Below are 27,042 nucleotides of genomic sequence, written 5' to 3' on the forward strand. Positions count from 1 at the left end.
AAGGGGTGGAGGGTGTGTGGCCAGCCATTTCCTGGAACAAGTAGGGGCTTGCGGAATTCTTTTTTGCAGTCAAACTGTCATCCTGGTTACTGGGGAGCAGAGGAGGTGTGTGGCTGCCAAGGACACATACAAACTGTGAAGTTCCTCATGTGATCACCGAGTTTTAAATCAGTGCAATTTTGTTAGCGTTAGAGGTTATCTTAAAGTTCACTCGGTCACTCTGACCTACTATGCACTCCCCAAATTCCACCCCAAATCCACTCAACAACTGGAAAGCCTCATCAACAGGGTAGATCCGTGTCTAACCCGTGGCAAAGGTCAGAAGCAGAATTAGTTCTCCTGAATCTCAGGACTGTAAATATAACCACCATGTTTCTCAAGAATAAAAAGGAAAAGAAAGTCAGTGGCAACATCAGCCAGTTCCAGCTGGGCCTATGGTGCTCGTGTTTATTATTTTTAATACACAGTTTTTATTGGGCTGCATGGGGTCTTCGTGGCAGCACGTAGATCTTCACTGAGGAGCACTGAGCTCTCTAGTTGTGGTGGCTGGGCTTCAGAGTGCTGGGCTCAGTTGCTCTGAGGCATGTGGGATCTTGGCTCCCCGACCAGGGACTGAACCTGCATCCCCTGCATTGCAAGGTGGATTCATAACCACTGGACCATCAGGCAAGACCCAACTCTTGCTTCTTTAGTGAGAGATCTGGGATACCATTCTGGGGCTCAGAGGGAGCCAGCACTGGGGGAAGGGTGATACGTCTCTGGTCCAGTCCGGTCAACTCTCCACAGATCTACTTCCAATCAAGGAACATGAAGGAAAAGAGGGTGAGAGGGAGGGCGTCTGAAAAAAGAAAGTACTCATGTTTTAAGGAGACCATGGAAGCGATGGCCCATATTCTGCCGTGCAACATGGGTGGGGTTTGTTTTTGGTGTGTGGGAGGCTTATACAACTTACCACCACCAACTGAATGTCATATAATAACCTCTTTTGACCCTACAGCCCTCCTTCCACTATTTTATCCTATAGAATCAAGGTATTTAGGGAAAAAATTACATGTTTAAAAAGACATATTAACTTTTTAATAAATGCCAAAAATTGGAAATACCTGAAGTACCCAACAACAGGATGTCAGGAAACGTGGTGGAAGCCTTTGAAGTAGCTTTCCTCCCTCTCATTACTGGGTGTTCCACCTGCCCATCCACCCCCATCCCTTTCTTGGTTGTCTCCACCATCCATTCTCTTTAAGCCACTTCACAATGATTGACCTTGAGGGAAATTGACAGTGAAGATGATTCTTGTGCAGAGAAATGCAGATTTCATCCAGTGGAATTTAACTGATGGTGAATTAGCTCTGTGGATACTGGCCAATTCTGTCGGTCTTGTATCTATTAAAGAAATTCATTTCAGGATTCCTACTTGGCTTATTACTAAAACATCTTACTGAGTCTCCAATTAATTAACAACTACAATCTTTAACATGTTCATTTTGTACTTGAATCATGATTTTACTTTCCAATAAAGTTTATCCTTTAACAAAATGGTTAAGGGAAATTTCCCGGCAGACTGGTGATGAGAACTCAGCAATTTCACTACCAGGGCCCAGGTTTGATCCCTGGTCAACTGGGAAACTAAGATCCCACAAGCTGTGTGGCATGGCCAAATAAAAAAAAAACAAAAAAAACTCCAAGGTGGTTAAACTTAGTATAGTCATTTGATTTTATTTACAGCCCTCTTAAAATAGTTACAAAGACTTTGTAGCAGCATGGACACATATTCCTGATCAAAAACATTCAGTAGGGAAAAAAACCAGAATGCAAAATTTGTGCTAGGTTGTAATTAAAACTCAAAATGACAAGTCCCTAGGGAAACAGAGGGGAAAGAACTGAAACCTGATTTGTTAAGAGTTGTAGAATCTTGGGAGATTTTTAAAAAATCTTCACTTCTTGTTTTTCTGTTCTCTGCTATACATTAAAAGAAACAAAGAGCCTGTGTTTTTTCTTGCTCAAATTGCCACTGTAACAAACTGCCACAAATTTAGTGGCTTAGAATAACACAGATTTGGCTTATAATAACAGATTTATCATCTTACTGCTCTAGAGGTCAGAAGTCCAAAATGGGTCTCACAGGACTAAAACCAACTGTTGGCGGGATTGGTTCCTTCAAGCCCTGGGGAGGATTTTCTCACCTTTTCCAGCTCCTAGAGCCCACGGCCATTTCTCAGCTTGTGGTCCCTGCCTACATCTTCAAAGCCAGCAGTGCAGAATCTTCAGATGTCTTTGCTCACATCTCTGACTCATTTAAGGACCCATGTGATTACACTGGATCCTCCTACACAATACAGGACAATCTCCCCACATCTAGGTCCTCCCTGTAACCACATCTGCAAAATCCCTTTTGCCACTTAAGGTACTCATGAGCTCTGGGAATCAGAATGTGGACATCTTTGGCGTCCATGGTTCTTCTGCCTGTCACAGGTAACTGACCCCGATCCAGAGGATTTCTTTCATCTTGAAGTTCAATGAGAACTAAAGTTTCCTGATGTGTCTGAGTACAAGGAGATATAGCCTAAGATGATACCGAAATTAAACTCTGCAACAGGCAACACTCTAGTAGAAAAAATTTAAACAACTGTTGCCTCTGGGGGTGGGATGGGGACTGGCTAGGAAAGGGCACAGGGGAACTTTCTGAGAGTGATCCTCTATATTTTGATAGGTTTTTAAGTGTAAACAAATACTAAATCCTAATGATATCAAGGGGATACTGCAGTGATGTTTGCCATTTATTCTGAAACATGACTAAAGGGACAGGTGAGTAAATAAATGATAAATAGGTGTACAGTAACATGTTCATGGTAGAATCTAGGCGGGGGGTATATGGGTATTCACGATAAAAATCTTTTGTTGTTTAGCTTTTTTAAAAATAAAAGAACTATGGGGGATAGAAGACATAACCCTGAAATAATATTCTGGTGATTTAAATTAATAAAGGGTGGGAATTCTTTGGCAGGCCAGTGGTTAGGACTCTGCTCTCTCTCTGCCAAGGGCCCAGGTTTGATTCCTGGTTGGGGAACTAAACTCCCATAAGCCATGTGGTGTGGCCAAATTAACAAACAAACAGATAAATTAATAAATGGATGGCTGGATGGCTTTGAAAAATCATTAAGCAAGTCCTTGAACCACCTATTTAAAATCAAAGGCTCTTAACCAGGGAAGTTTTGGAAGGTGTCTAGAAAGGAGTGGGACACCACAATTTTTGATGTCCATGATAGGGGAGGAGGGGAATATTACTTAGCATATACAAAGTAGGGCCAGGGAAGCTACTGCAAGCACTCAAACTGTCCATCTGACAAAAACCTCCACACCAGGTTTCACCAAGGAACACCTGCTTAAAACCCAAGTCTCCCCTTTGTAACATTTCATCCATTTGCTAGCAGCACATCTCCAAAAGGATTGTGGCTCAGTTCACCTGTTGGCACATCCCCGAGTTCTCGGCAACCCCAGGAAACCCAGCACAGAGCTCTACCTAGACTTCACTTTTAATGAACTTCTGATGATGGGCGAGGGGCAGGCTCCCTGACCATCTCAGCCTCACCTCCACATAGTTCATTCACTCCACGGTGAAGATGAAAATCTACTGCCCACTCCCTCCCACCCCCGCCAAAGACCACTGGGGCAGGATGTTCCTGCTGCAGTTCTGCTAAGACACAGCCTCTGACACTACACCCCCACCGTCATACCCCCAACCCCATTCTCTTGCACAAAAGGGCAGGGGAAGGTGCCTGAAAGTAATCACCATCACACAGAGCTGAGAAAAGCCAGCATAAAGCACTTTTATTGCAATAATAAAACTTGAAACTCATGTGTAGTGCAGGGGGTAGGGGTAGGTTGGGGGAGTAGGCAGCAATTTCTCTCACCAAATCACTACACAGGACAGCAAAGGGGTGAGAGGGGGCAAGGAGAAGCCAGGAAACTCTGAGATCAGCAGGGGGAGCTGAGCATCAAAAAACAGGAGATGCTGAAGCTGTGATGACCAGCATCATTTTCTTAAGACAACACTCAAGGATTTGTCATGATGGCTGGGCTTTCATGGGTGTTAAGTGTCTACAAACAGCACCTTCAATTTAACTTTCGATTGAAGTTCTTAAAATTTAGGAAGTAGAGCTTGGATAGCTATGCGATTACAAAAATCCTGGATATCCATTAGAAAAACCACAGGATGGAGGAAAAAAAAGGCCAGGCCATGAAGGTTTCAGAGGTCCCTGATGGCCTGGGGAACAGACATCTGCAATGTCCAACATCTCAGTGAAAACGATCTGCTTTCAAAAGGCAGAGGGTCTACGAGGAGGGTGAGGGTGGGGCAGTGGAGGCAAAGGCTCTCCCCCTTCCCACTGCAGTTTTGGGTAGGGCTTTCAATTCAACCCGAGGACATCTCTCAACTTGGAGAGTAATTCGGCCCTCAAAAGCGCCTCGAATCTGCTATGGCTTTGCAGCGCAGCAGCAAGAACGTTTAATATATAATAGATAAAACTTTTATCCAAAAAAATAAAATAAAATAAAGATTCTTGCATCCCCCCCAACACCAATTCCTAGTCTAAAGTTAACCCATTACTTGTGCTGTTAATATTTGACTAATACTTAATTGGAAACCTAGATCCAAAAGACTGAAACTCAATCTTCACCCCAAAACAAAAACAAACTGAGTAATTTGAGGTTTATGGCATATAGTTCAGGTCAACACACATACGAGGAGAAGGGGAAGAGCAAAGCCGGTGACAGAACACATTCCTCTGGGAAGATGCTTATACAAAGAGTGCAGTGGAACGTCGGGAAGAGCTCCACACGGACTCGCTGTGTGCGTCTGGTGGCGCCAGATCCTTCTGTGGCACATCTGTTGGGGACAGAAAATCCGTAAGTCCCAGCAGCTCAATGCTTTCTGTGTGGGGAAGGGACCACCACAGGCTGTTGCCACACCATGTCCCTTCCCCAACAGCTGTGAGGTCGGATCTGCCTTCGGCCCTCTGCTCCAGCTAGGAAGGACCCGCTGGGCTCGGGCTAGGTTCCCAGCAGCCTCCTTCCTGCACACCTTAGTGGTGTTTTTTAAAACCTATGGTTACATCTATGTTGCTGAGGCCAGCAGGAGGGGCAGAGCCCACCATTATGGCTCACAATTCAGATCCCCATTATCAATGGGTCTCCAACCTGGGGGCTTTAAAAAAACCTGAAGGCTTGGACCCCACATCCAGTGACAGCGGTTAACTGGTCTGGGGGTGGCCTGGGCATCAAGAGTCTTAAAGCTTCCCAGAGACTTTAACATGCACAGCCCTAAGCCGATTTTTCCTCGTGTCAAACAGATTGAGAAAATATCTAGTCTTCATTCACTCACTCGAACCTGACTTTTTGGGTCTGCCCTTGAGCTTTCCCTCAAGACCTTTGCAAGAAGCTCTGAACTGTTCTATGGCAGTTTTGGGGGGAGGTTGAGGTCAGGGTGAATCATAGCCATTCAGCCCTCTCTCCCCTCCTTCCCTTTCCTTCCAGATTTACAGAAAGCCTGTTCCCAAATCAGGATAACTCCAGGGATCCCTTTGGTACATTTATGTTCAAAGGACTCAGCCTTCTAGTGCAGGGACGAGCTCTATCAAGTGTCAGGGTTTCCTCCTGGAAGGAATGACAAGTGAAAAAGCCGGAGTCCTCAAACCTGACCAGGCATGGATGACCCAAGTGTTTAGGGATCAAACAACTGAGAGGAAATAGCTAAAAAAAAAAAAAAAAAAAAAAAAAAGCTCCTCTACCTCAAGACAAAGTACTGGCAGCCACTTACTTCTGTTTTCACCTGGCTATGGCCTTCTGGTTCCATGAGCAGGAGGGGAGCAAATGCAGAGATCTAGGGTCACATGGAGGAGGAAGGCACGGCAACCCACTCCAGTATTCTTGTCTACAGAATCCCCTGGACAGAGGAGCTTAGCGGGCTATGGTCCATAGGGTCGCAGAGTTGGACACGAATGAAGTGACTTAGCATGCAGGAATGAGGTCATGTGGAAAGATGTCAGCGTTCACATGTTTTATGATTCTACTACTCATATGAAAAGTAAGTGCTTTTAGAATATTGAGTTGGCTTACCTAGAAATAAGGGAAGAGGAAGGAAAACAAGTCCAGGAAGGGGAAGCAGGAAAGGGTTCTGTCCTAATCTGTCTCTGTCTGGATGTGACCCTGAATAAGGCCTCTTTCTCTGGGCCCTGGTCTCCTTACTTGTTGGACAGAAAGGCTCACTCAGGTCCCTAAGATCCTCTCCGGGATTGTCTGAGAACATCCTTAATACTTCATAAGCATCCTGGGCCTCATCTTTAAACCCACTGATAACAAGCTGGCCTACTGTCCTTGCGTGTCCTGGGCTTGCTCCCTGAAGCAGGTGGCCCAGGTGGTAATGTCCCATTCATACCTTTCTAACAGGCAGTGAGAGGATGTATGAATGAGGGATCTGCACAAACTCAGCAGGGCAAGCAAAGTCATCACCAATCTTATTTCTAAAGAACTGAAATGCTGGCACTAAAAATTTGGTCTATATTTCCAGTTTCCAACTCAGTTTTAGTTTATAAGCTACATATAAAAATACTTCACTTAAACAGCTACCATCAGCTGCCCCATCCCCTTGAGTTCTTTCAAGAGCACATGCCGTCCCTTTCCAAGGTATAAACTTGTAACAAAACTGAAAGTATGGCTGATGGAGGAAGAATATAAAGGAAAACATCCCAAGGCACCAAGGTTCTTTCTGAAGCCCATCAAGCACTGGGCATGACTCAGGAGGAGCAAAGGTAGTTAAGAGAAAGGTTCTTTAGTATTAAGTTCCTTACCCAAGAATGGGGAGCTCAGGGAGGAGGCCACTCCTGTCATTCCAGTTTTAGAAGTTCCACGTCAAAGATGAGAGTGGCATTTGGTGGGATGATGCCTGGGTGCCCAGTGGCACCGTAGGCATAGTCTGGGGAGATAGTCAGCTTGGCTCTCTGACCCACGCTCATCTGTGAAAAGAGCAAGGAAGAATGGCAGTGCTGGATGCGCTCCCCAGCTGTCCCCTTAAGAAGCGGAGCTGTTGACGGGGTGCTCCTTGGCCAGGATGGTGTGACTAAGACATTCTGGTGACTGCATGGCTGCCTGGGCACTGGGTACCCTCTGTGAGGACGTGGAGGCAGGCAGACAGGCTGGATGAGCCCTCCATCTGGCTCCAAGGACTCGATAACTGATAAAAATCCCTCTTGACTCCCAGAGTCACCAGGCTTTCAATCCTTCTGTCCTGGTCCCACTAATCCGACTCTGGGTAGCCAACACTATAGACATGTCACCACCTAAGCCCTCCAGTGGCTTGTCACTAGAAGCATCTATACTATTGCAAAAGGAGTGCTTTGAACAAAACTTTACTTTAGAAGAAAACACACAGAAAGTAATATGTAAGGCAGGCTACTTTTCTGCAATCTCTATATTTATACTCAGAAATGTAGAAAAAGTAAAACAAGCAATAAGATTTTCTGGGGATACCAAGTACCATGTACCAATTGTATGAAAATAGCATGCTACCAATTATACAAAAAGGAAAAGTACTTATACATAGTTGTACCTGCCTGTATAAACATGAAAACATTTTTGGAAGAACACAAATAATACTAGCACTTTTCTATGAGGAGAGCAGAGGATGGCGGGAAAATTTTCACTTTTTTAAAATGTATTTGTAGCTTTTTCACTTTCTCATCAAATACAAAATGTCTATTTTCCAAACAGTGAGCAGGTTCTCTGCTTTATCCTCACTCTTTACCTATCTCTTTTAAGTCTCCATGTCTATTTCCTCTCACCAAACAAAACTGGAGATTTAACCAGTGTGGATAGAGGGATTTCTGTCTCTTTTTCAGAATATGCTTTACTCTATATCCTTTGTAAAAGATCACTGATTTATCTCCAAATAAATGGCTTAACCGGAGAAGGCAATGGCAACCTACTTCAGTACTCTTGCCTGGAAAATCCCATGGACAGAGGAGCCTGGTAGGCTGCAGTCCATGGGGTCACTAAGAGTTGGACACGACTGAGCGACTTTCACTTTTCACCTTCACGAATTGGAGAAGGAAATGGCAACCCACTCCAGTGTTCTTGCCTGGAGAATCCCAGGGACGGGGGAGCCTGGTGGGCTGCCATCTATGAGGTCGCAGAGTCGGACACGACTGAAGTGACTTAGCAGCAGCAACAAAATGCTTAACTTTCAGAAACTGCCTTTCCCAAGGGTCTAGATTTTTGTTCCTGCCTGGCTAGAAGTTGGCAGTACCAAACAGAGGATCTTTGTGGCTTCCTTTCCTTCGGACGCCTCTCCAACTATACGCGTACCTCTCCATGTGTGCACGCCTGGCTCTCTGACCCAGTCCAAGTGATGATGACTGAAGAGAAAGCTACAGGCTTCTTTCCTACGGCACCCTTCAGAAATTGGGACATGTTGGACCAAAGCGGCAAGGACAGTTGAAAGCATATGGCTTAATCTAATAAAATTCAAAGCAATGATATCCTTTTACCCAGCAATTCCACTTCCAGAATCTGCTAGCAACTCAAATGCCCACTGCAAGGGGCGTGGTTTCACAGTGCAGCTGTACCATTCTTCTTAGCCTCTAGAAAGAAAACAGTGGCCTTAACTATACTAACATGGAAAGATGTCCAAGACACATGGTTAGATGAAAAAAGCAACTTGCCAAAATAGTATATGTGCCAGGACTGAAGACCTATAAGCACAGAAAACTGGAACAATATCAAACGAACAGGAAAAGGGGCAAAAGACAACCCTTCTTCCTGTGCTTTTAATGTATGTCCTAAAGAAATATTATATGGAGGAGTTCATGCTCTATGCAGGTCTCAGACCACCCAGACTTCCCACAAGCAATACCACTGTGACTGACTCAAAGCAGCCTGGCTGCAGGGGGAGACTGGGCATCTCCCTAACACTTCATCAGGCCTTACCAGTCTGGGATGGGAAGCAGGCTGATAACACCAGCTCAGTGGCAGCGATGGCTCCTGGGACACACAACACAATGATTGTTCCAGTGCTGGAACAGCCACAGAAGATGAGCCATGGGGTGGACAATGGTTGGCATGGGAGATAGGGGGTGAGCTACAGACCCAAGAGCCTACCAGACATCTGGAATGGGAGACAGGACAGAAAGGTACAGTTGGCAAGGTTTCTAAAAGGAAGTAAGCCACAAAGATCCTCTCCATTTTCTACTGCCGACTCCCAGCCAGGAAGGAACAAAAATCTAGACACCTAAGAAAGGCAGTTTCTGAAAGTTTAAGCAGTTTATTTGGAGATAAATCAGTGATATTTTATAGAGGATGTAAAGTGTATTCTGAAAAACAGAAATCCCTCTATCCACATTGGTTAAATCTCCACTTCTCTTTGGTGAGAGGAAATAGACTAATTATCCACCATGGCAGAGCCTGATTATAAAGCTCCCTGGGTTGTAGGCCACAATAAACATCCCTTTACCTGGTTAGTGCCAAGAAAAAAATTCCTGGGCTCAGCGCAAGGATAAAATCCAACTGAAATTTGGCAACCCTGGATCCCTTATTGTCTACTGGGAATTTCATAGAGTTGGCAGAACAAAAGCTGTTTACACAAATGGGGAGGGGAAAAGTGAAGAAATAGACTTAAGACAAACAAAATTACTTTCTCCGTGAGCCTGACCTCTCAGAAGTGGTCTGACACAACATGGTCAATAAGACAAATACAAATTAAAACCATACCAAGATAATGTTTTTCACTCATTGTGTTCTGAAGCCAAAAGTTTTTAACAACACACTGTGCTGGAAGGGCCCGGAGAAGCAGGCACCTTCATAGCCCACTGGTGGCAATTCAGTGTAATCCCTACAGATGGCAACATGGCAATATGTCAAAATCTAGTGCACAAAGCTACTGAACCACTCGGTCTACTTCCAAGAATCTGCCTGTGGGAACCCCTGCACAAATGCAAAATAAATTCCATTCAAGATTAATCACTGCAGTGTTGTTTATAATACTGAAATACTGGGAATGACCCAAATGGCCATCAAGAGTGTCCTGGTCAAATAGACTGTAGTACACTCACCTAAGGGGGTACAGACATAAGCTCCTTTTACTGTGTTTCACAGACACTATGTTTTTCACAAATTGAAGGTTTGTGGCAACCCTGGGTGGAATAAGCTTACCTGTGCCTTTTCCCTCAGCATTTGCTCACCTCATGTCTGTGTGTCACGTTTTGGTAATTCACGCAGTATTTTGAACCTTTTCATCACTACATTTGTTGAGCAATATGCGGTCTTTGATTTGCTACCACAAAAAGATTATGACTCGGTGAAGGCTCAGATGTTAGTTAGCATTTTTTAGCAATCAAGTATTTTTTTAATTAAAGCACATACATTTGATCCTTGAACAACACAGGTTTGAACTGCATGGGTCCACTTACATGTCAGTGGTTTTCAACACTGAACACTACATGATCCATGGCTGGCTGAGTCCTTGGATGAGGAACTTCAGGTACAGAGCACTGGCTGTGAAAGTTACGTATGGATTTTTAACTGTTCAGGGGACAGGGAGGTGGGGTTTGGTGTCCCTACCCTGCACTGCTCAAGGACCATCTGTCCATTGTTTTTTAGGCATAATGCTATTGCACACTTAATAAACTATAGTGTAAACATAATTTTAATATACACTGGGAAACCAAAACATTCACATGACTCACTTTACTGCAAGATTTGCTTTATTGTGGTGGCCTGAAACCAAGCCTGCAATACTTCCAAGATCTGCCTACACTATGAAGCTCTATGAGGAGAGCTTCCTTCTCTTTTATGTCCTGGTATATCAAGTATCAGAGATTGATTAAGTGCAAAAGAAAAGAGCAGAACAGTGTGTGTGTGTGTGTCTAAAAGGGATGAGGGGGCACTTACAGAAATTCTACAAAAAACATTAATAAAAGGAGCTATTTGGGTGAGGGAGCTAGCAATGAAATTTTTCCTACTCATAAACATAATTTAAGAAGTAGACACTAAAAAAAAAAAGCATACCTGGGCAACCCCTTCTTCCCAGCCTCGGATCACCTCCTGCTTGCCCAGCACAAACTTAAAGGGCTTGTTTCTGTCCCGGGAGGAATCGAATTTCTTTCCATCTTCAAGCATCCCTGTGGAAAAGAGCAGTTGTAACATGAGTAATGAGGAGGAATGACATGAGGGAAGTGAGAGCCAGCAGGAGAGTGCCTGTCCTAGAGGCCAACACTGGAAGACCTGGTGGGGTGTCCTAGGATTTCCTGTGTCCTCAGCGGGCCTCTGAGGAGCTGAGGTAATCCCTCTATTCCAGGCTAGTGAATGTTCTTCCCCACTCAAAGCAGTAAGTTGATACCAGAAGCAGACTATCTACCTTGTTCTGGAGAATGGGGAAGGAATGGGGAAGCAGACACACTTCTGGCAGGAATTCCCAGCACTCTGGATTTCCTCCCAGACTGACAGCAACTGTGGGCCCCTTAAGCACACACAGTAGCTCGCAGTCACTCTATGTGCAAGCCATATTCCTCCCTCAATTCACCCATCATCTTTTATAGAAAGTGGGTAGTGTCAGAACTTAATTGAACTGTAGGATACTAGCTGGTATTGGAGAAGGAGCATTGGAAAAGACACCAAAAACCTTTCACTGGTAAACTGTCAAAAACTCTGGTTGAACTGTGGGCTTCTAATCTGAGTCAGAGACTGGGCAAGGTACTTTACATACATGAACTTATTCAATCCTCCCCACAGCAAAGGATTCCTGTCCCCACTTCACAGAAAAAGTAACTGAGGCAGAGAGAAGTGAAGTAATGTGGTAAGACATTAAAGCTAGGCTATAAATCCAAAAAACATTTTCATTCTACCATTCCAGTTTCTCATAAGCCAGACAACCCATACCGGAAACTTCCACTAAAAGGGGGCATTTTAGAGATGGAGATGCCAGGGGATGAGTGTCATGACAAAAGACCAATAGATACCTGCAACTCCTTGCTCACAAAAGACTATCACATTGGTTTCTCCAGAAGCCAGTGTCAGCCAATTGTGATAGCTGTCACTGAGGTCTTGAAAACACTAACACCTTCATCCCAGACTGGAAGGGTCCAGCCCGTTATTGACATATAACTAACACAATACTGATTTCACTGGAGGTGGGTGGGGGGGCAACCACTATGGTTCTAAGCAACCCTCTAAAGACCCAGCAAAACAGAATTCTGTTGTATTTGTATGTTTTCAGAGGTGGAGGGAAATTCCAACCTAAAAAACAGTGTCAACACTGGTGGTGGAATGGGGAAGCAGAGATCAATTGCCAGCTTTATCACAGTCACCAGACTTTCTGTATTTTGACAAAATAGGAAAATGGGGAGTCATGGGGACAGGAACTACTGTCCTAACAGAGGAGAAGGGACAAATGTCCTAGGGCAGAGTGAGTGATGATACTGCCTGAAACTGGGAGCTGAGGAGTGAAAGGGAGACACAAAGATGGACACAAAGTGACCTGTTAAGTCACTGTAAAGCTAGGAACTCGCACCCTAGAACTAACAAGTTCGGGTGTACGTGTAGCTCATCTCTTTACCAGAACACAATCACTATCTGATCAAAGAAATGATAAATAGTTTTCTATAAATGACAAACTGGGAGAAAACTAGATCTCCACTCTCCATAATACTCACCATAGATGTTCCCTCTAGCCCATTTCAAGCTCTTCACACACTGATCCTACCCCAAATGAACTCAGCATCAAGGGTGAGAGCAGGCAACGAGAAGCTAGGCATCTCAGAATCCTTTCTCTTTTTCAGGAGCCTTTCCATCCATTTGCCAGAGACTGCTTATAACAAATGAGGAAACCAACTCCAAGGCTATAATTTGCAGGATGCTGAAGGAGGTTATGCAAAAGAGGAAGCAATGTCCATTAAGAAGCAGGAATGAATGTGCATATGATGCTTTCTCGAGTGGGAATTAGGTTTGTCAGTACTGAAAGCAGAATATAAGAGAAACTATGATTATCAAAACAGTTATTAATATTGGCCAAGATGGAGGAAAAGGGATCAGATTTACCCTTCTACCTAATCAACCAAAAACTGAAACAAAAAGACACCAGACAAACCAACCACAGGAAAAAAACAAAAGAAACTGAATGAAACCAAAAAGAGGCCAGACTACAGTTACAACAATGAAGACACTGGACTTTGCAATTAAAGCCTATGATCCCTGAGAAATAAAACTAACAAGGCGAGAGATATGATGTCCCCCCAGCTTATATCCTTGGGAGCTTCCAAGGGAAGAGAACAGAACGGAGTCTACAGGACACACACCAGGGAGGGGAAGAGCTGTAAAGGAAGATCCCCAGATTTACAGAGTCCCCCATAAGTACTCACCACAGTACTAACCAATGCATGTGGCCTGAGGACACCACTCATGGCCTGGAAAAGAACCCATCCAAAAGGTTTACAAGGAACAGTGCTCAGAGCCTACACAGGACTGGGATCAGTACTGGTTCCCACCAGATGAACTGAAAAATGTCATGGTTCATGAGGCACGGCATAGGATCTCTGGGAAGATCTTGCCTCAGCAGTGAGGAGTAATCAGCCCCCACCTGAGCGTTGCTCTGGAGGACCCACCTAACAAATCATAAAAGCAAGACTGCAGAGGATCAAACTGCTTCCAAGTAACTCCAGTGTTTACCCATAAAAAGCTCAAGAAGATCTTTAGGAATAAAATATCCAGCACCCCAAAAGGTAAAATTCACAATGTCTAGCATTCAAAGATGATTGTTGTTCGGTTGCCAAGTCATGTCCAACTCTTTGCAACCCCATGGACTGCAGCACACCAGGCCTCCCTGTCCATCACAATCTCCCGGAGTTTGCCCAAGTTCATGTCCATTAAATCGATGATGCCATCCAACCATCTCATCCTCTGTCGCTCTCTTCTCCTTCTGCCTTCAATCTTTCCCAGCATCAGGCAGAGTCTTTTCCAGTGAGTCAGCTCATCGTATCAGCTGGCCAAAGGATTGGAGCTTCAGCATCAGTCCTTCCAATGAATATTCAGGGTTTATTTCCTTTCGGATTGACTGGTTTGATTTCCTTGCTGTCCAAGGGACTCTCAAGAGTCTTCTCCAACAGCCCAATTCAAAAGCATCAATTCTTCGGCACTCAGCCTTCTTTATGGTTCAACTCTCACATCTACACGCAACTACTGAAAAGATCATCAAGGCTACTGTATAGCCTTGACTATACAAAACCTTTGCCGGCAAAGTGATGTCTTTGCTTTTTAACACACTATTTAGGTTGGTCATAGTTCTTCCAAGAAGCAATCGTTTTCTAATTTCACAGCCGCAGCCACCATGTGAACCCAAGAAGAGGAAATCTGTCACTGCTTCCACCTTTTTCCCTTCTATTTGCCATGACGTGATGGGACTGAAGTGGTTGTCTAAGGCGGCTTTATAAATAGCTGAGGAAAGAAGAAAAGCAAAAGCAAGGGAGAAACGGAAAGGTATACCCAACTGAATGCAGAGTTCCAGAGAATAGCAAGGAGAGACAAGATAGCCTTCTTCAATGACCAATCCAAAGATTACCAAGCATGCAAAGACGCAGGAAAATATGACCCACATGCAACTAATCAATCAACTGAAACCAATCCAGAAGTTACACAGATGTTAGAATGAGCAGAGGAGGAGTATAAGATTGAAGTCAAACTTCCAGAGGTGAAAACTGTAATGCCTGAAATGAAAAATATGCTGGGCTTAGAAGAACTGAATGGACATCCACAGGCAAAAAGTAAAAGCTTGGACCTATACTTCACATCATAATCAAATGTCAACTAAAAATCAACTCTAAAAGAACACTAAACCTATAAAATTTCTAGATGAATTCATAGGAAAATAATCTTTGTGACTGTGAGTTGTGCAAAAATTTCTTAGATATGAGGTGAAAAAGCACATGCCATAAAAGGACAAAATGAACTTCATCAAAAATGAAAACTTCTGCACTTTTAAAGAATACTTTTAAGAGAATGAAAAGTCAAGCCACAAAACTGGGAGAAAATCTTTACGGGACATATCTCTCATAAAAGACTTGTGTCCAGAATATGAAAAGAACCCTCAAAAAACTCAGCAAAAAAACAATTAAAAAAGGGCAAAAGATATGAATCCATTCTTCACTGAAAAGGAAAAAAAATGGCAAATAAGTACATGAAAATATATTCAACACTGTCATCATTAAAAAACGCAAATTAAAACCACCAGGAGGTATGACTACTATCGATTAGAATGTATACAACTAAAAAGACTCATCATATTATGTACTGGCAGGGATACGGAGGAACTGGAATCCCCACACGCTGCTGGTGGGAATATAAAACAGAAGAGCCACTTTGGAAAACAGCTGGCAGTTTAAACACACACCTCCCATTTGACCTGGTTATTCTACTCCTGGATATTTATCCAAGAGAAATGGTGCTTTTGGCTATATAAAAATACTCATATACACAAATGCTCATAGCAGACCTACCTGTAATAACCAATAACTGGAACAATCCAAACATCTGCCAGCTAGTAAACAGATAATTAAATATATCCATGATAGAAAATTATTCAGCAATAGAAAGGAATGAACTACTGACTCATGGAACAATATAACCTCAAAATAATTATGCTGAGTGAAAGCCAGATAAAACAGTACACATGGTATGATTCCATTTATACAAAACTTTAGAAAAGGCAAACTAACCTATGCTGCCTATCAGTGGTTGTCAGGGATGGGAAGAAGAGGGGTTTCAGAGTAACAAAGAAACATATCAAAACTTATGAAATTGTACACATTAAACATGAATAGTTTATTTACTGGATGTCAATTATGCCTCTATAAAACTGTTATTTTAAAAAACAGGAGAAAGGGGAAAACGTGAGATTTACTAAAATGCTACATGCTTACTTCCTACACCCAACCAGGCAGTGGATGGCAGGTGCTTCCTCTGTTTTGGGAAGCAGCAGGTAAAGCAGGCAAGTCAGCCTCAGCAGCTGCTCCCATTTTAACTCTGGACATCTCCGTGCCAGAACCAGGAGCCCCTGAACAGTGAAGCCACCTGCCAAGTTAGTGCTGTAATTTCCTAGAGAAAACACTTCTCTGCTGAGAGAAGGCAACTGAGGTTACAGTGCAGACATGACAACTGATACTCTTTAAGCTCCAAAGGCCATTCTTAGCAAAAACCTGGATCACCAGCATAACCTTCTATTTAAAGAACTGACTGATTCCATTTCTGATTACACACAAATCTATACCTCACGACCCAGAAATTGTCTAGGATAGCTATGTACTCTTGATGTCAAGAATTAGTTCTCGTCTTTCCCAACTGAACATGGCTCGAGATCAGACTTGGACTCAAACAGTTCTACGTCCCTGAGGCACTCAGCTCAACCCCTGGCACTCATGAGCACTTCAGGATCTGCTTCATTTGCACAATTTTTAAGAACTAGCAGGACAACCACAAGGCTTTGGACCTCTTCCCTATGTGATAAAAAGAATCTGAGGGGTAATCCCAGAATGGCAGTTTTTTACACTCAGCACCTTTAAATTCCTCAGCAAATTCCGGGCTCTCCAGTTAAAAGCACAAGGCCACCGAAGGAGCAAAAGCTATCGCTGCCTGTAAAGTCAAGTCAAGTCACTCAGTCGTGTCCGACTCTTTGTGACCCCGTGGCCTGCAGCCCACCAGGCTCCTCAGTCCATGGGATTCTCCAGGCAAGAATACTGGAGTGGGTTGACCACTTCCTTCTCCAGGGGATATTCCCGACCCAGGGATCGAACCCGGGTCTCCTGCATTGGAGGCAGACGCTTTACCCTCTGAGCCACTAGGGAAGCCATGGCTGCCTGGGGGACTCTTAAATTGGTCCCTGGCTGCAATGCAGTTGATGTCACCTTCACCTGGGTCTACTCCCAAGCTGTTTTAGCTGTTCTTTGGGGAAGAATCAAACTCAGATCCCTGGAAAGGGAGCAGGAGGGCTTTAAAAAAAAGAGAGAGCGTATGCATGGTAGTGGGGAAGTCTCCAGGTCCTCTCCTGGCAGGATCCCGCTCACAGCATGGCTTTCTGCTGCCTGTCTATTATGGAGGGCTCTTTTTTTTGCTCAAAAGGAACCAGCAGAGGCAGACCTGGCCAGCAGCTGCTATGCAAAGGCCCCTTGGACTGTTTCCAGATGCTCGGCCCATGTCACAGAAGCAGTGGTTAAGACCCAAGGCCAGGGAATTCCCTGGTGGTCCAGTGGTTAAGGATCTGACTCTCGCTGCCAAGGGCCTGGGTTCAATCCCTAGTCAGCAAAGATCTGGCATGGCATGCAGCCAAAAAATAAAAATACATAAATAATACATTAAAAAGAAAAAAAAAAAAAAGGACCCAAGGCTAGCATTTGGAGATTCTGGAGAACCCTTGGGTTATCATTTCACTTAACAGAAAAGAAAACACTTCTAGTGCACTCTGCTTCACGGAAGGCAGAGTTCCCAGATACCCTCTACTGGGTAAGGGAAGATGACTTAGGAAGGCATGAATCTATGGCCTCACCACATGTTGTAGTTAAAGCTCATGATTCACAATGTGATTTTCATTAGCTGATGCATCTTTGTAGGTGGTTTTCACAGGAAACATTTTGCAGGGCCCCGAATATGGAAAGTTTTAGAACACCACCAACCAACAATAAAAAAAAAAAACCTAAATCAAACAACAAAACAGAATATCCCAAACTTTCAAAACTATATAAAGTTCTTGCTACTTACAGTTGGGAGAGGGAGAAAGAATTTCTACTTTTAACTTAATACCAGTTAGTTTTTTAAGGAATCTGCATACTGTTCTCCAACACAGCTAGTATCAATATACATTCTCACCAACAGTGCAAGAGGGTTCCCTTTTCTCCACATCCTCTATTTATTGTTCGCAGACTTTTCAATGATGGCCATTCTGACAGGTATGAGATGATACCTCACTGTAGTTTTGATTTGCATTTCTCTAAGGATGAGCAATGCTGAGCATCTTTTCATGTGTTTATTAGCCATCTGTATGTCTTCTTTGCAGAACTATCTGTTTAGGCCTTCTGCCCACTTTTTGATAGTGTTGTCTTCCTGGTATTGAGTTGCCTGAGTTGCTTGTATATTTTAGAGATTAATCTTTTGTCAGTTGCTTCATTTACTACTATTTTCTCGCATTCTGACGGCTGTCTTTTCACCTTGATTAGTTTCCTTCATTGTGCAAAAGCTTTTAAGTTTAATTAGGTCCTTTTTTTTTTTTTTTTTTAAATTTCCATTACTCTAGGAGGTGGGTCATAGAGGATCTTGCTGTGATTTATGTCAGTGTGTTTTGCCTATGTTTTCCTGTAAGAGTTTCATATAGTTTCTGGTCTTACATTTAGGTCCTTAACCCATTTTGAGTTCATTTTTGTGTATGGTGTTAGGAAAAGTGTTCTAATTTCATTCTCTTACATGCAGCTGTCCAGTTTTCCCAGCACCACTTATTGAAGAGGCCGTCTTTTCTTTATTGTATATTTTTGCCTCCTTTGTCAAAAATAAGGTGCCCATTTATCCCCAGGCTTTCTATCTTGTTCCATTGGTCTACATTTCTGTTTTTGTGCAAGTACAATACTGTCTTGATAACTGTAGTTTTGTAGTGTAGTCTGAAATCAGGAAGGTTGATCCCTCTAGTTCCATTTTTCTTTCTCAGGATTGCTTTTGGTTATTCAGGGTATTCTGTGTTTCCATACAGATTGTGAATTTTTTATAGTTCTGTGAAAAATACAATCGGTAATTTGATAGGACCTGCACTGAATTTGTAGATTGCTCTGTGTAGTCATTTTGACAATACTGATTCAATCCAAGAACATGGCATATCTCTCTGTTTTGTTTTTATTCTTTGATTTCTTTCATCAGTGTCTTACAGTCTTCTGCATACAGGTCTGTTGTCTCTTTAGGTAGGTTTATTCCTAGGTATTTTATTCATTTAGTTGCAATGGTGAATGGGATTGTTTCCTTCATTTCTGATTTTTTATTGTTACTATATACAAAAGGGATTTCTGTGTATTAATTTTATATTGTCCAACTTTACTAAATTCAATGATTAGCTCTAGTGGTTTTTTGGTAGCATTTTTAGGCTTTTCTATGTATAGTATCACATCATCTGCACATAGCGAGTTTTACTTTTTCTTTTCCAATCTGGATTCCTTTTATTTCTTTTTCTTCTCTGAATGCCATGGCAAGGACTTTCAAAACTATACTGAATAATGTTTAGAGTGGGCACCCTTGTCTTACTCCTGATCTTAGAGCAAATGCTTTCAGTTTCTTACCATTGAGAATAATGTTTGCTATGGGTTTGTCATATATGGCCTTTATTGTGTTGAGGTATGTTCCTTCTATGCCGATTTTCTGGAGTTTTTATCATAAATGAATGTTGGAATTCTGTTGAAAGCTTTCTCTGCATCTACTGAGATAATCATATGGTTTTTATTTTTCAATTTTGTTAATCTGGTGTATCACACTGATTGATTTGTGCATAATGAAGAATCTTTGCATCCCTGGGATAAACTCCAGGATTAATCTCCAAAATACGTAAGAGCTCATACAGCTCAATATCAGAAAAACAAACAACCCAATCAAAAAGTGGGCAGAAGACCTAATAGAAGTATGATACCAATCAGAACAGGAATGCAGACTTTCCACACTCCAGCTGAAGTCTAAGGCCAGGTCCTAACTGACCACTTGAAACAGTCACTGAGTACCTATTCCATGCCAAGCACCAAAGCAGAGAGACCCTGGAAACCACCAGCCCTGTGGGGCTGACTTCCTGGAGCCTGCAGTCTCCTGGGGAAAGAACAGATGTAACTACACACTGCCTGATGGGCACCTTGTTAGAGATAGAGGCCTAAGTGTGTGCACACATCTGAAGTGTCACTTTAGCCAAGGGTCAGGGGAGCCCACCGAGGGGGTGTCATTTAAGCTGCAAGAGCAGCCTGCCCTGGCGAGAAGTGGAGGCAGTGTGGCAGGCCAGAGGCCTTCCTGGGGGGAAAGGTTGGTGTGTTTGGGGAACTGAAGGCAGGCCAGGGTGGCCTGAGTTCCTGGGAAGGGAAAAGGAAACACCAAGAGAGCAGAGACAGCAGCAGCCAGAAGCAGATTATCTCCCCTTTTCTTTCCCTTTCCTCCTCCTGCTCTTTGTGCTGCTAGAATTTATCAGGCCAAAGTTAAAGGGGCCCAAGGGAATACATGCCTAAGTTGTTCAAAACACCTCCGGCCTTTTCCATGGAAAACAGTAGATGACAATACTGTTTTTAGAGAAAATCCCAAGGCAGACAAATGAGCCTTAGTTTATAGACACAATGAACTGTATCTATAACATTTCAACTCCTATTTTATAGAAAATCAAGGTAGTGGAAGGAGTTACACACAACCAGGAGAAAACAATGAGACAGACGTGCGGGTATTCTAATCAGAACTTTACAAAAATCAGTTTTAAACCACCAAACATGTTCAAGTTAAAAATTTTATTGTATAAATTATATCCAATAAAGCTGTCAATAAAAAAAGTCTGAGACCCACTGCAAGGAACCAGAGTTCTTTGGAGAGAGGTGACTAATGCAAGGAACAAAACAGTGAAACCAAGGAAATGATTAAAAACAGGGGAAGCATGTCAAAAAGGTAGGGTCTGCGTGCATGCACACTCAGTCACTTCAGTCGTGTCCAACCGTTTGTGATCCTAAGGGCTACAGCCCACCATTCATGGGATTTTTGTGACAAGAATACTGAAGTGGGTTGCCAAGCCCTCCTCCAGGGGATCTTCCTGACCCAGGGATCAAACCCGCGTCTCCTGTGTCTTCTGCACTGCAGGCAGATTCTTTAGTGCTGACCCAGCCAGGAAGCCCCCCTGAAGGGGCTCCTACTGGCCAAATCTGGGACAAGAGTTATCAAAAAGAATAATGAATATCAATGATTTTAAGGCCCCGAGTAAAATATGAGTCCCTAGTATAGTAAAGATAAATAAATAAATAGATGGGGAGAGTCACTTGTCACCATGGAGGATGACTGTAAAATCAATTCCTGACCTTAAAATTGATAATTAAAGGGAAAGAATTCAGCTTTACCCTGGGTAACAGAAGAGCAGTTAATAAATGTGGAAGATATGAAAAGAAGTTTTTAATTACCATTTTGTAAATTAAATGCCAATGAAACAGTTTTTTCAGGTAAGAATCATCAACTGATATCAAAACCAGTAGGTAAAAGGCTGGCGAGGAGCAGGTCACACACAGGATGTCCAAGCCCTTTGACAATGGCCCCGTTAATTCAAACGGTAAAATGCATAATCACAAAAAAGATCAATTTAGCATCACAAATAGCGATGTTCCCCATGGTATGCCGAGTATGAAGTACACAGCATCATGTTAGAAGTCTTCACACTAAAATGTTTTAACCAGAAACTGTTTAGACATTTCAACTCCTAGTTTACAGGAAATCAAGAGAGTGGAAGGAGTTATACAACAGTCAGGAATAAACAATGAGACAGATGTGGGGGTATTCTGTAACAATAAGCGCTCTCTTTGGAAAACCAGTGAGATATGAAGACTCTTCTGGATGTTTACTATAGACATAATTTCCAACTGAACTTTTTTTTTTTACGCTGTTGAAAAACACTTTGAAGACAACTGGGGTAGTTTCAATATGCATTTGGCTTTAGATACTACTGAATCATTTAAAATTTTCTCAGATGTGACCAGAATTAGAATAGGGAGAACACTCTCATTCTTATAGCATGCTCAAGTACTTAGAGAAAAAGTATCATGTCAGCAGCTTCTAATGGCTCAGCTAAAAACTCAATATAGATTATATCTATTTACATATACCTGTAAGTAGGTCGAATTGACAAACATGACGAAATGTCAGCCACTGTGGAATATAGGTGGTGGGCACATGGATAATTACTGTTCTATTTTGATTTTTCTCTAATTCTGACAACTTTACAAATATCAGTTGCACATAGATGCAATAATTCTATGAGATCTTTAGTTTAAGACAAGTGAGCCTTCTTCTGTTCTCACCTGTGGAAGAAGAAAGCTGGCATCCATCTGATTCCGTATTTTGGTAATCACAATCCCAGAGGAAGGAAAATAACATTTCCATAGCAAGGTCCATTTGCAAAATGTTACAATCCAATTATGTTAAGGAAACTTGAAGGTAAAAGGACTGACACTTTAACTTGCACACACTAGTGAGCTGGTGTAGCCCAACCCTGACCGTCTTACACCTACCAAGAATCAATAACAAATACTAAAACTCCTTTCATCTCCAAATTAAAGAGAACAGCTGCAATTTTCTTAGGCAAAATATTCTGCAGGCAATGTGGAGGCCTGTTTTAAGATGAACCTTCACTCAGATTCATCTCTTTTTTATTTCCTCATCTGTGAAATGGAAGGGTCTCAGCCTATGCAACTCTGCCAACCCTAAACTGAGGGATGATAAGACACCTTGTGCTGGGGACACAGGGGCCTTTCGTGATACAATGCGCAATTACAGCATCACTGTTGCTGCTGCCCCTCCCAGATGCACTGCCCCCGGAAACTCCTCACAGCAGGCACTGTTTCTCCCATTTTTAATAGATGGCATACGGAAGCTGAGAAAAGTGGATCATGTGCCCAAGCTAAAATCTGAACCCAGTAAAGGACCCACATCTTCTTTGGGGATCACTGTCCATGTGGTACCACTTCTGCACACCTGCCCTTGGCACGCTCTAAACACCCAGGATACAACGAGGGCCCTGTTTCCGCACTGCCACTAACACTCCAGCGTCCACACAGTGGCTAGAAGGCAGGCGATTCTGTTAAAATCCAGATCAGCTCGTGACTCCCATCTCAGAAAGCAAGCCCCACCATTACCTCATCTACTACCGTCTCCCTCGCACAATCCACTCCAGCTAATACACCAAGTCATGCTCCAGCCACAGGGCCTCTGCGCTAGCTCCTCTCTCTGCCTGGAATACTGTTTTCCTTGACAGCCACATCAGTCACTCTCACCTTCCTTTGGGCCAATATTAAGTGTCATTTTGTAAGAAGTTTCTTCCAACCACCCTCACTACAAGCTGTAAAGCCCCTTCCCAGGCCCTCACTCTGCTTTAACCTCTCTCCACAGAGCTCCTCACCACCCGATGTGTCACACCTTCATGCTGCTAGTAGCTTCCCCAACAGACCAGGCCTTTGTTCAGCTCACTGTGTCCCCAGTGCCTGGCTGGTTTCTGTTGCTCAATAATTATCGGCTGTAGGAAGGAAAAGGGTCCTGCTGTGGCCCTGCCCAAACAGTTACAGTCTGCCTGCCTGAAGCCGGCACACATCAGGGGAAGCCATCTGAGCAGTCTCTGCTGGGGGCGAGCCTTCCTCCAGACATCGGATCACCAGCCAAGAAACACTCAGCAGGGGAGGGGGTGGAATAAAGCAGGGAGGAGAGAGGCTAAAGAAAAGCAGCGGGTGGGGAGGGGAGCTGCAGTGTCCCTTCAAGTGGACCTCCTGAGGTGATGAAGCCGAGGCATCCTTGGTTTTTCTCAGTCAGAAGTCAGGCTACAGACAAGTTAAACCTGATCCCAAGGACAAGATGTCAACTATAAAAAAAGAATTCCTCAATCTACTTGAGGTTGCTCTGACAATGGCAGGCATGTGGCCTGCTGATGTGAGTGTAAGGGACATAAGCTTAGCAGTGTGTCAGGACAAGCTCAATAATAAAGTTGATGAAGCTACTGGAGGCAAGGAGGGAGCCATAAGGATCCACTTGATCCTCAAGGCACCTATGTGGCAGGTTATCTTTCCACTTCCTCCCTCTCACCTCAATGCCTGCCTGTCAGGCTACCAGGAGGGCCTTGGCTAAAGACAGTACAGTTTTCACCTTCCCTTCTGACATCACGTAGATGTGGCATAGGCCTTTCTTTGAGGCCGTGCTCATGCTGTGCTGTGCTAGAGGCTGTAGAAGTTACCAGAGGGAGCCTGGAGAGTGGCATCCAGGATACAACTGGCAGCCACCAGGAGCATTTAGAACATCCGTGTGGTCAAAGCCAGCCTGTGCTAATCATATTCCTGATGATCAAGAGAAGATTCTGGCTTCCTTATTTCCAACGCTGATCCTTTGAAGCTGCTCCTAAATCAGCAGCAGCAGTTACCTGGCCAGAGCAGACTGGATCTAGAGAATTCACCTGACCTGAAACTGGGTCAATCAGATTCTCCGTCCTAGGAACTGTAACCACTGGAGCCACACAGCCAAGCAGTCTGAGCTAGCTATGCAAAAAAAGAGAAACAGGGGGCAGGGGTGAGAGGTGGGCACACAGGGATGCCCACTATCCATGACTTGGGAGAAGCAGAGAAACAGCCCTAACAGGAGACTACTGATAGGTGGGTAGAGAAAAACAAGATGAAAACTAGGAGGATCATGAGAATTTCTTCTCCTCGAGGTTCAGTGAGGAGAGGTTCTCTTGCATTTGAGGACCCTCAGATTTTTATGATACTTTTCACCATGTTCCCTCAAGATGGATTCTGTTCCAAGCGGCTTTTAAGTCACTCAACTGCTACAGATGAAATCTCAAAGCACTTACCCATTCCTCTCACGCCCCCACAGGTCTCAAACAGGTTCTTCCTGGGAGGCTGATGGCAAAGACCCACAGGAACAAAGAAGCCTGCCCAAGAACAGCCTATTCTGTGAGCATGAGGCAGAGCTGGCTTCTCACCAGGGTGTCTTTGTAGGGCTTATCAAAACTGAAATAAAAAAGAAAGCTTTTGTCCTAACGCATGCCAGGGTCGCACTGCTGTTCTGGGAACATGTGGGTGGGTGCCACCCTCAAGGAAAACACAGACTTGGAGAAGAGGCACTGGGAGCCCTGATGGTGTTCTGGGTCCCACAGCCATCTGTTCTCTTAGGAAAAGCCTCCAGACATGCGTTGTGGGGACACTTCACTAAGACGCACAGTGAAACTTCGTTCTGCCGACACGCTGGTGTCCAGTCCTGCCATCAGCACCAGAAGATGGGTGAGCCAAGGACAAGGGGCACAGACTTGGGAATGGGCCAGGTGGAGCCAATTAACCTAATGTGACTATTTAGAAACTGGGAGGAGAGGGGGGAGAAGTCAACTCATCACCTGAGTCCCTGCCCCAGCTGGCTGTGGGAACTGAATGAACTGCCCACTCACCTAGCACTGTAAAAGGCAATGATTACTCTTCTCATCTCACAGATCAAAATCAACCAAACTGACATGTTCTCTTCCACTAGACCTCCCGGGCTCAGGTGCTGACCACAGTCTACAAAGACAACCATTTAAAACATCAAAACCACTTTCCAGTTTCTTTTGTAGGTATGAGATAGTTCCCTACCAAGATAGGTTTCAATACTTCCTCCTATGGTAGCCTTTTCAAAAGTTCCATCCCTGCTCCCTACACCCCCACCCTCTTTTCTACACAGGGAGAAGGGCCAGAGGAATAAAAAACCCAGAGAAATAAAAGGGCACCAGAGAGGGGAATGTTAGCTGCTTTTTTCCCTTCCCAAAGAAAAGTCATTTCCCTCAACAGAGGACTCCCCCCATGATCTGAGAGAGAGAAGGCAAGAGCTTATCCCCGAGCAGCAGGTTCAGAACTGCCTACAGCCTACTTGAGGGGGTGGGGGAGCGGAGAGACATAGAGGAAGGAGGAGGAGGAACAGAGGAAAGGGTGGGAAGGAGGAAAAAGGGAAGGAGAAAGGGGAGGGAAGGTTGTTCATATTAACAACCGTGGCTACACCAATCACCAGCACCCACTACAGCTAAGTCTCCGCCTGCTCAGCCTCCCACCTCCCCTCCCTACCAAGTACAACCCAGGAGAACCTTGTAAGGGCATAGAGTAAAAAATGGTCTCAAGGAACATGACTGTCATGTTAAAATTCTGGCTGAGAGTCTAATACTTCCTTTGGTTTATAATACTGTTTGTTTTCCTAACTGGGCCTCAGTTTCCTTATCTTTTGAACGGGGTTAAGTCTCTACTCTTAGGAAGGACTGGGGGTGCTAAATTACCTGTTATGTCAACCCGGGCCATCACCGCCACTGAGGCCAGGATTTATAAAGTGGCTCAAAACTAAGAAAAGGAAAGGGACGGTGCATATCTAATTTCTCCAAGGCCAGGCTGGGCCAGAGCAAAGACTTAGAAAGTGGGATGTCTCCCCACCCGCAGCGCGGGGCCGAGTTCCCACGGACTAGGAATTACCTCGCCCTTCTTATCTCCATCGAAGGGTGGGGCGGAAGCGGGGACAGGGTGTAAACCGGGCACAGAAATGCTATAAATCCTCTCTGATGGTCCTTGGCCAGAGCTCTGCCCATCCTGAGCTTGTGACCTTGGACAAGTGACTTCGCCGCCCCAAGCCTCAGTTTCCCCATCCGCGCTGTGGGCAGAACGGCAGCATCTCTGACACAGAACCGCTTTCGAAGTGCGGAATAAAGTCCGGCCCGCGCGCCGGCTCGGACCGCCCGAGGTTCGGCAGGCCCGACGCTGCCCCCTCGGGGGCGCTGCCACCATTCAGGCCTCGGCCTCGGGCCACGCGGGCCTGCCGCCGCCACGCCCCAGGCCTTTGCCCCCAGGCCGCGCCGGCTGCCCCCCGACCCCCGAGGCGCCCCCTACCCCGGTCCTGCGACTCACCCGTGTAGTGCACCACGCAGGTCTGGCCACGCTTCGGGAAGGTGCGCCCTGAGGAGACAGACAGACGCGCGAGGTGAGCGGATGCGCGCGGTGGCCGGGGCAGCCCGGGGTCACCGGGCGCGCGCGTACTCACCGTCTCCGGGAGAGATGGTCTCCACCTGCACTCCCATGGCTGCGGTAGCGGCGGACGCTGGGTTGGCCGACGGGCTGCGCGACGGGCAGCGTGGACCGAGAGCGGATCTCGCGGCGATTCCGCGGCTGTGCCTCGACCCTCCGCGCTACGGCTGCGCAGGCGCGCGCCCCCGCACGCCCCGCCCTGCGTGCGCGCCCCACACGGCGCGCACGTCCCCGGAGCCCCGGCCGCGGG

The 27,042-nt window shown here is 44.7% G+C and overlaps 1 protein-coding gene across 2 annotated transcripts; it reads right to left on the reverse strand.

The window, feature by feature from the left end:
- Positions 1-1,052: 1,052 nt before the first annotated feature.
- Positions 1,053-27,042, reverse strand: FKBP1A (FKBP prolyl isomerase 1A). 2 transcript variants are annotated; one of them, XM_040247657.1, is made up of 5 exons: positions 26,809-27,008; positions 26,676-26,723; positions 11,056-11,168; positions 6,846-7,010; positions 1,053-1,383 (listed from the first exon to the last, which is right to left on the reverse strand). In XM_040247657.1, exons 1-4 carry the CDS (start codon positions 26,843-26,845, stop codon positions 6,882-6,884), a joined length of 327 nt encoding a protein of 108 aa, XP_040103591.1. In that variant the 5' UTR covers positions 26,846-27,008; the 3' UTR covers positions 1,053-1,383; positions 6,846-6,881. The 2 variants fall into 2 exon arrangements, with proteins under 2 accessions (XP_040103591.1, XP_040103590.1); XM_040247656.1 differs by lacking the exon at positions 1,053-1,383 and adding an exon at positions 3,804-4,885 and having other exon boundaries at positions 26,809-27,042.

This window comes from Oryx dammah, unplaced genomic scaffold (assembly GCF_014754425.2).
Source record: "Oryx dammah isolate SB20612 unplaced genomic scaffold, SCBI_Odam_1.1 HiC_scaffold_10, whole genome shotgun sequence".
In the NCBI taxonomy this organism is placed as follows: Eukaryota; Metazoa; Chordata; class Mammalia; order Artiodactyla; family Bovidae; genus Oryx; species Oryx dammah.

Bases quoted from the DNA above. Each gene is read 5' to 3' on its own strand.
- FKBP1A (XM_040247657.1), bottom strand. From the start codon at position 26,845: ATGGGAGTGCAGGTGGAGACCATCTCTCCCGGAGACG. The intron at 26,724-26,808 runs GTGAGTACGCGC...CTGTCTCCTCAG, and splicing joins GACCATCTCTCCCGGAGACG to GGCGCACCTTCCCGAAGCGT. The intron at 7,011-11,055 runs GTATGCTTTTTT...CTCTTTTCACAG, and splicing joins GGGAAGAAGGGGTTGCCCAG to ATGAGCGTGGGTCAGAGAGC.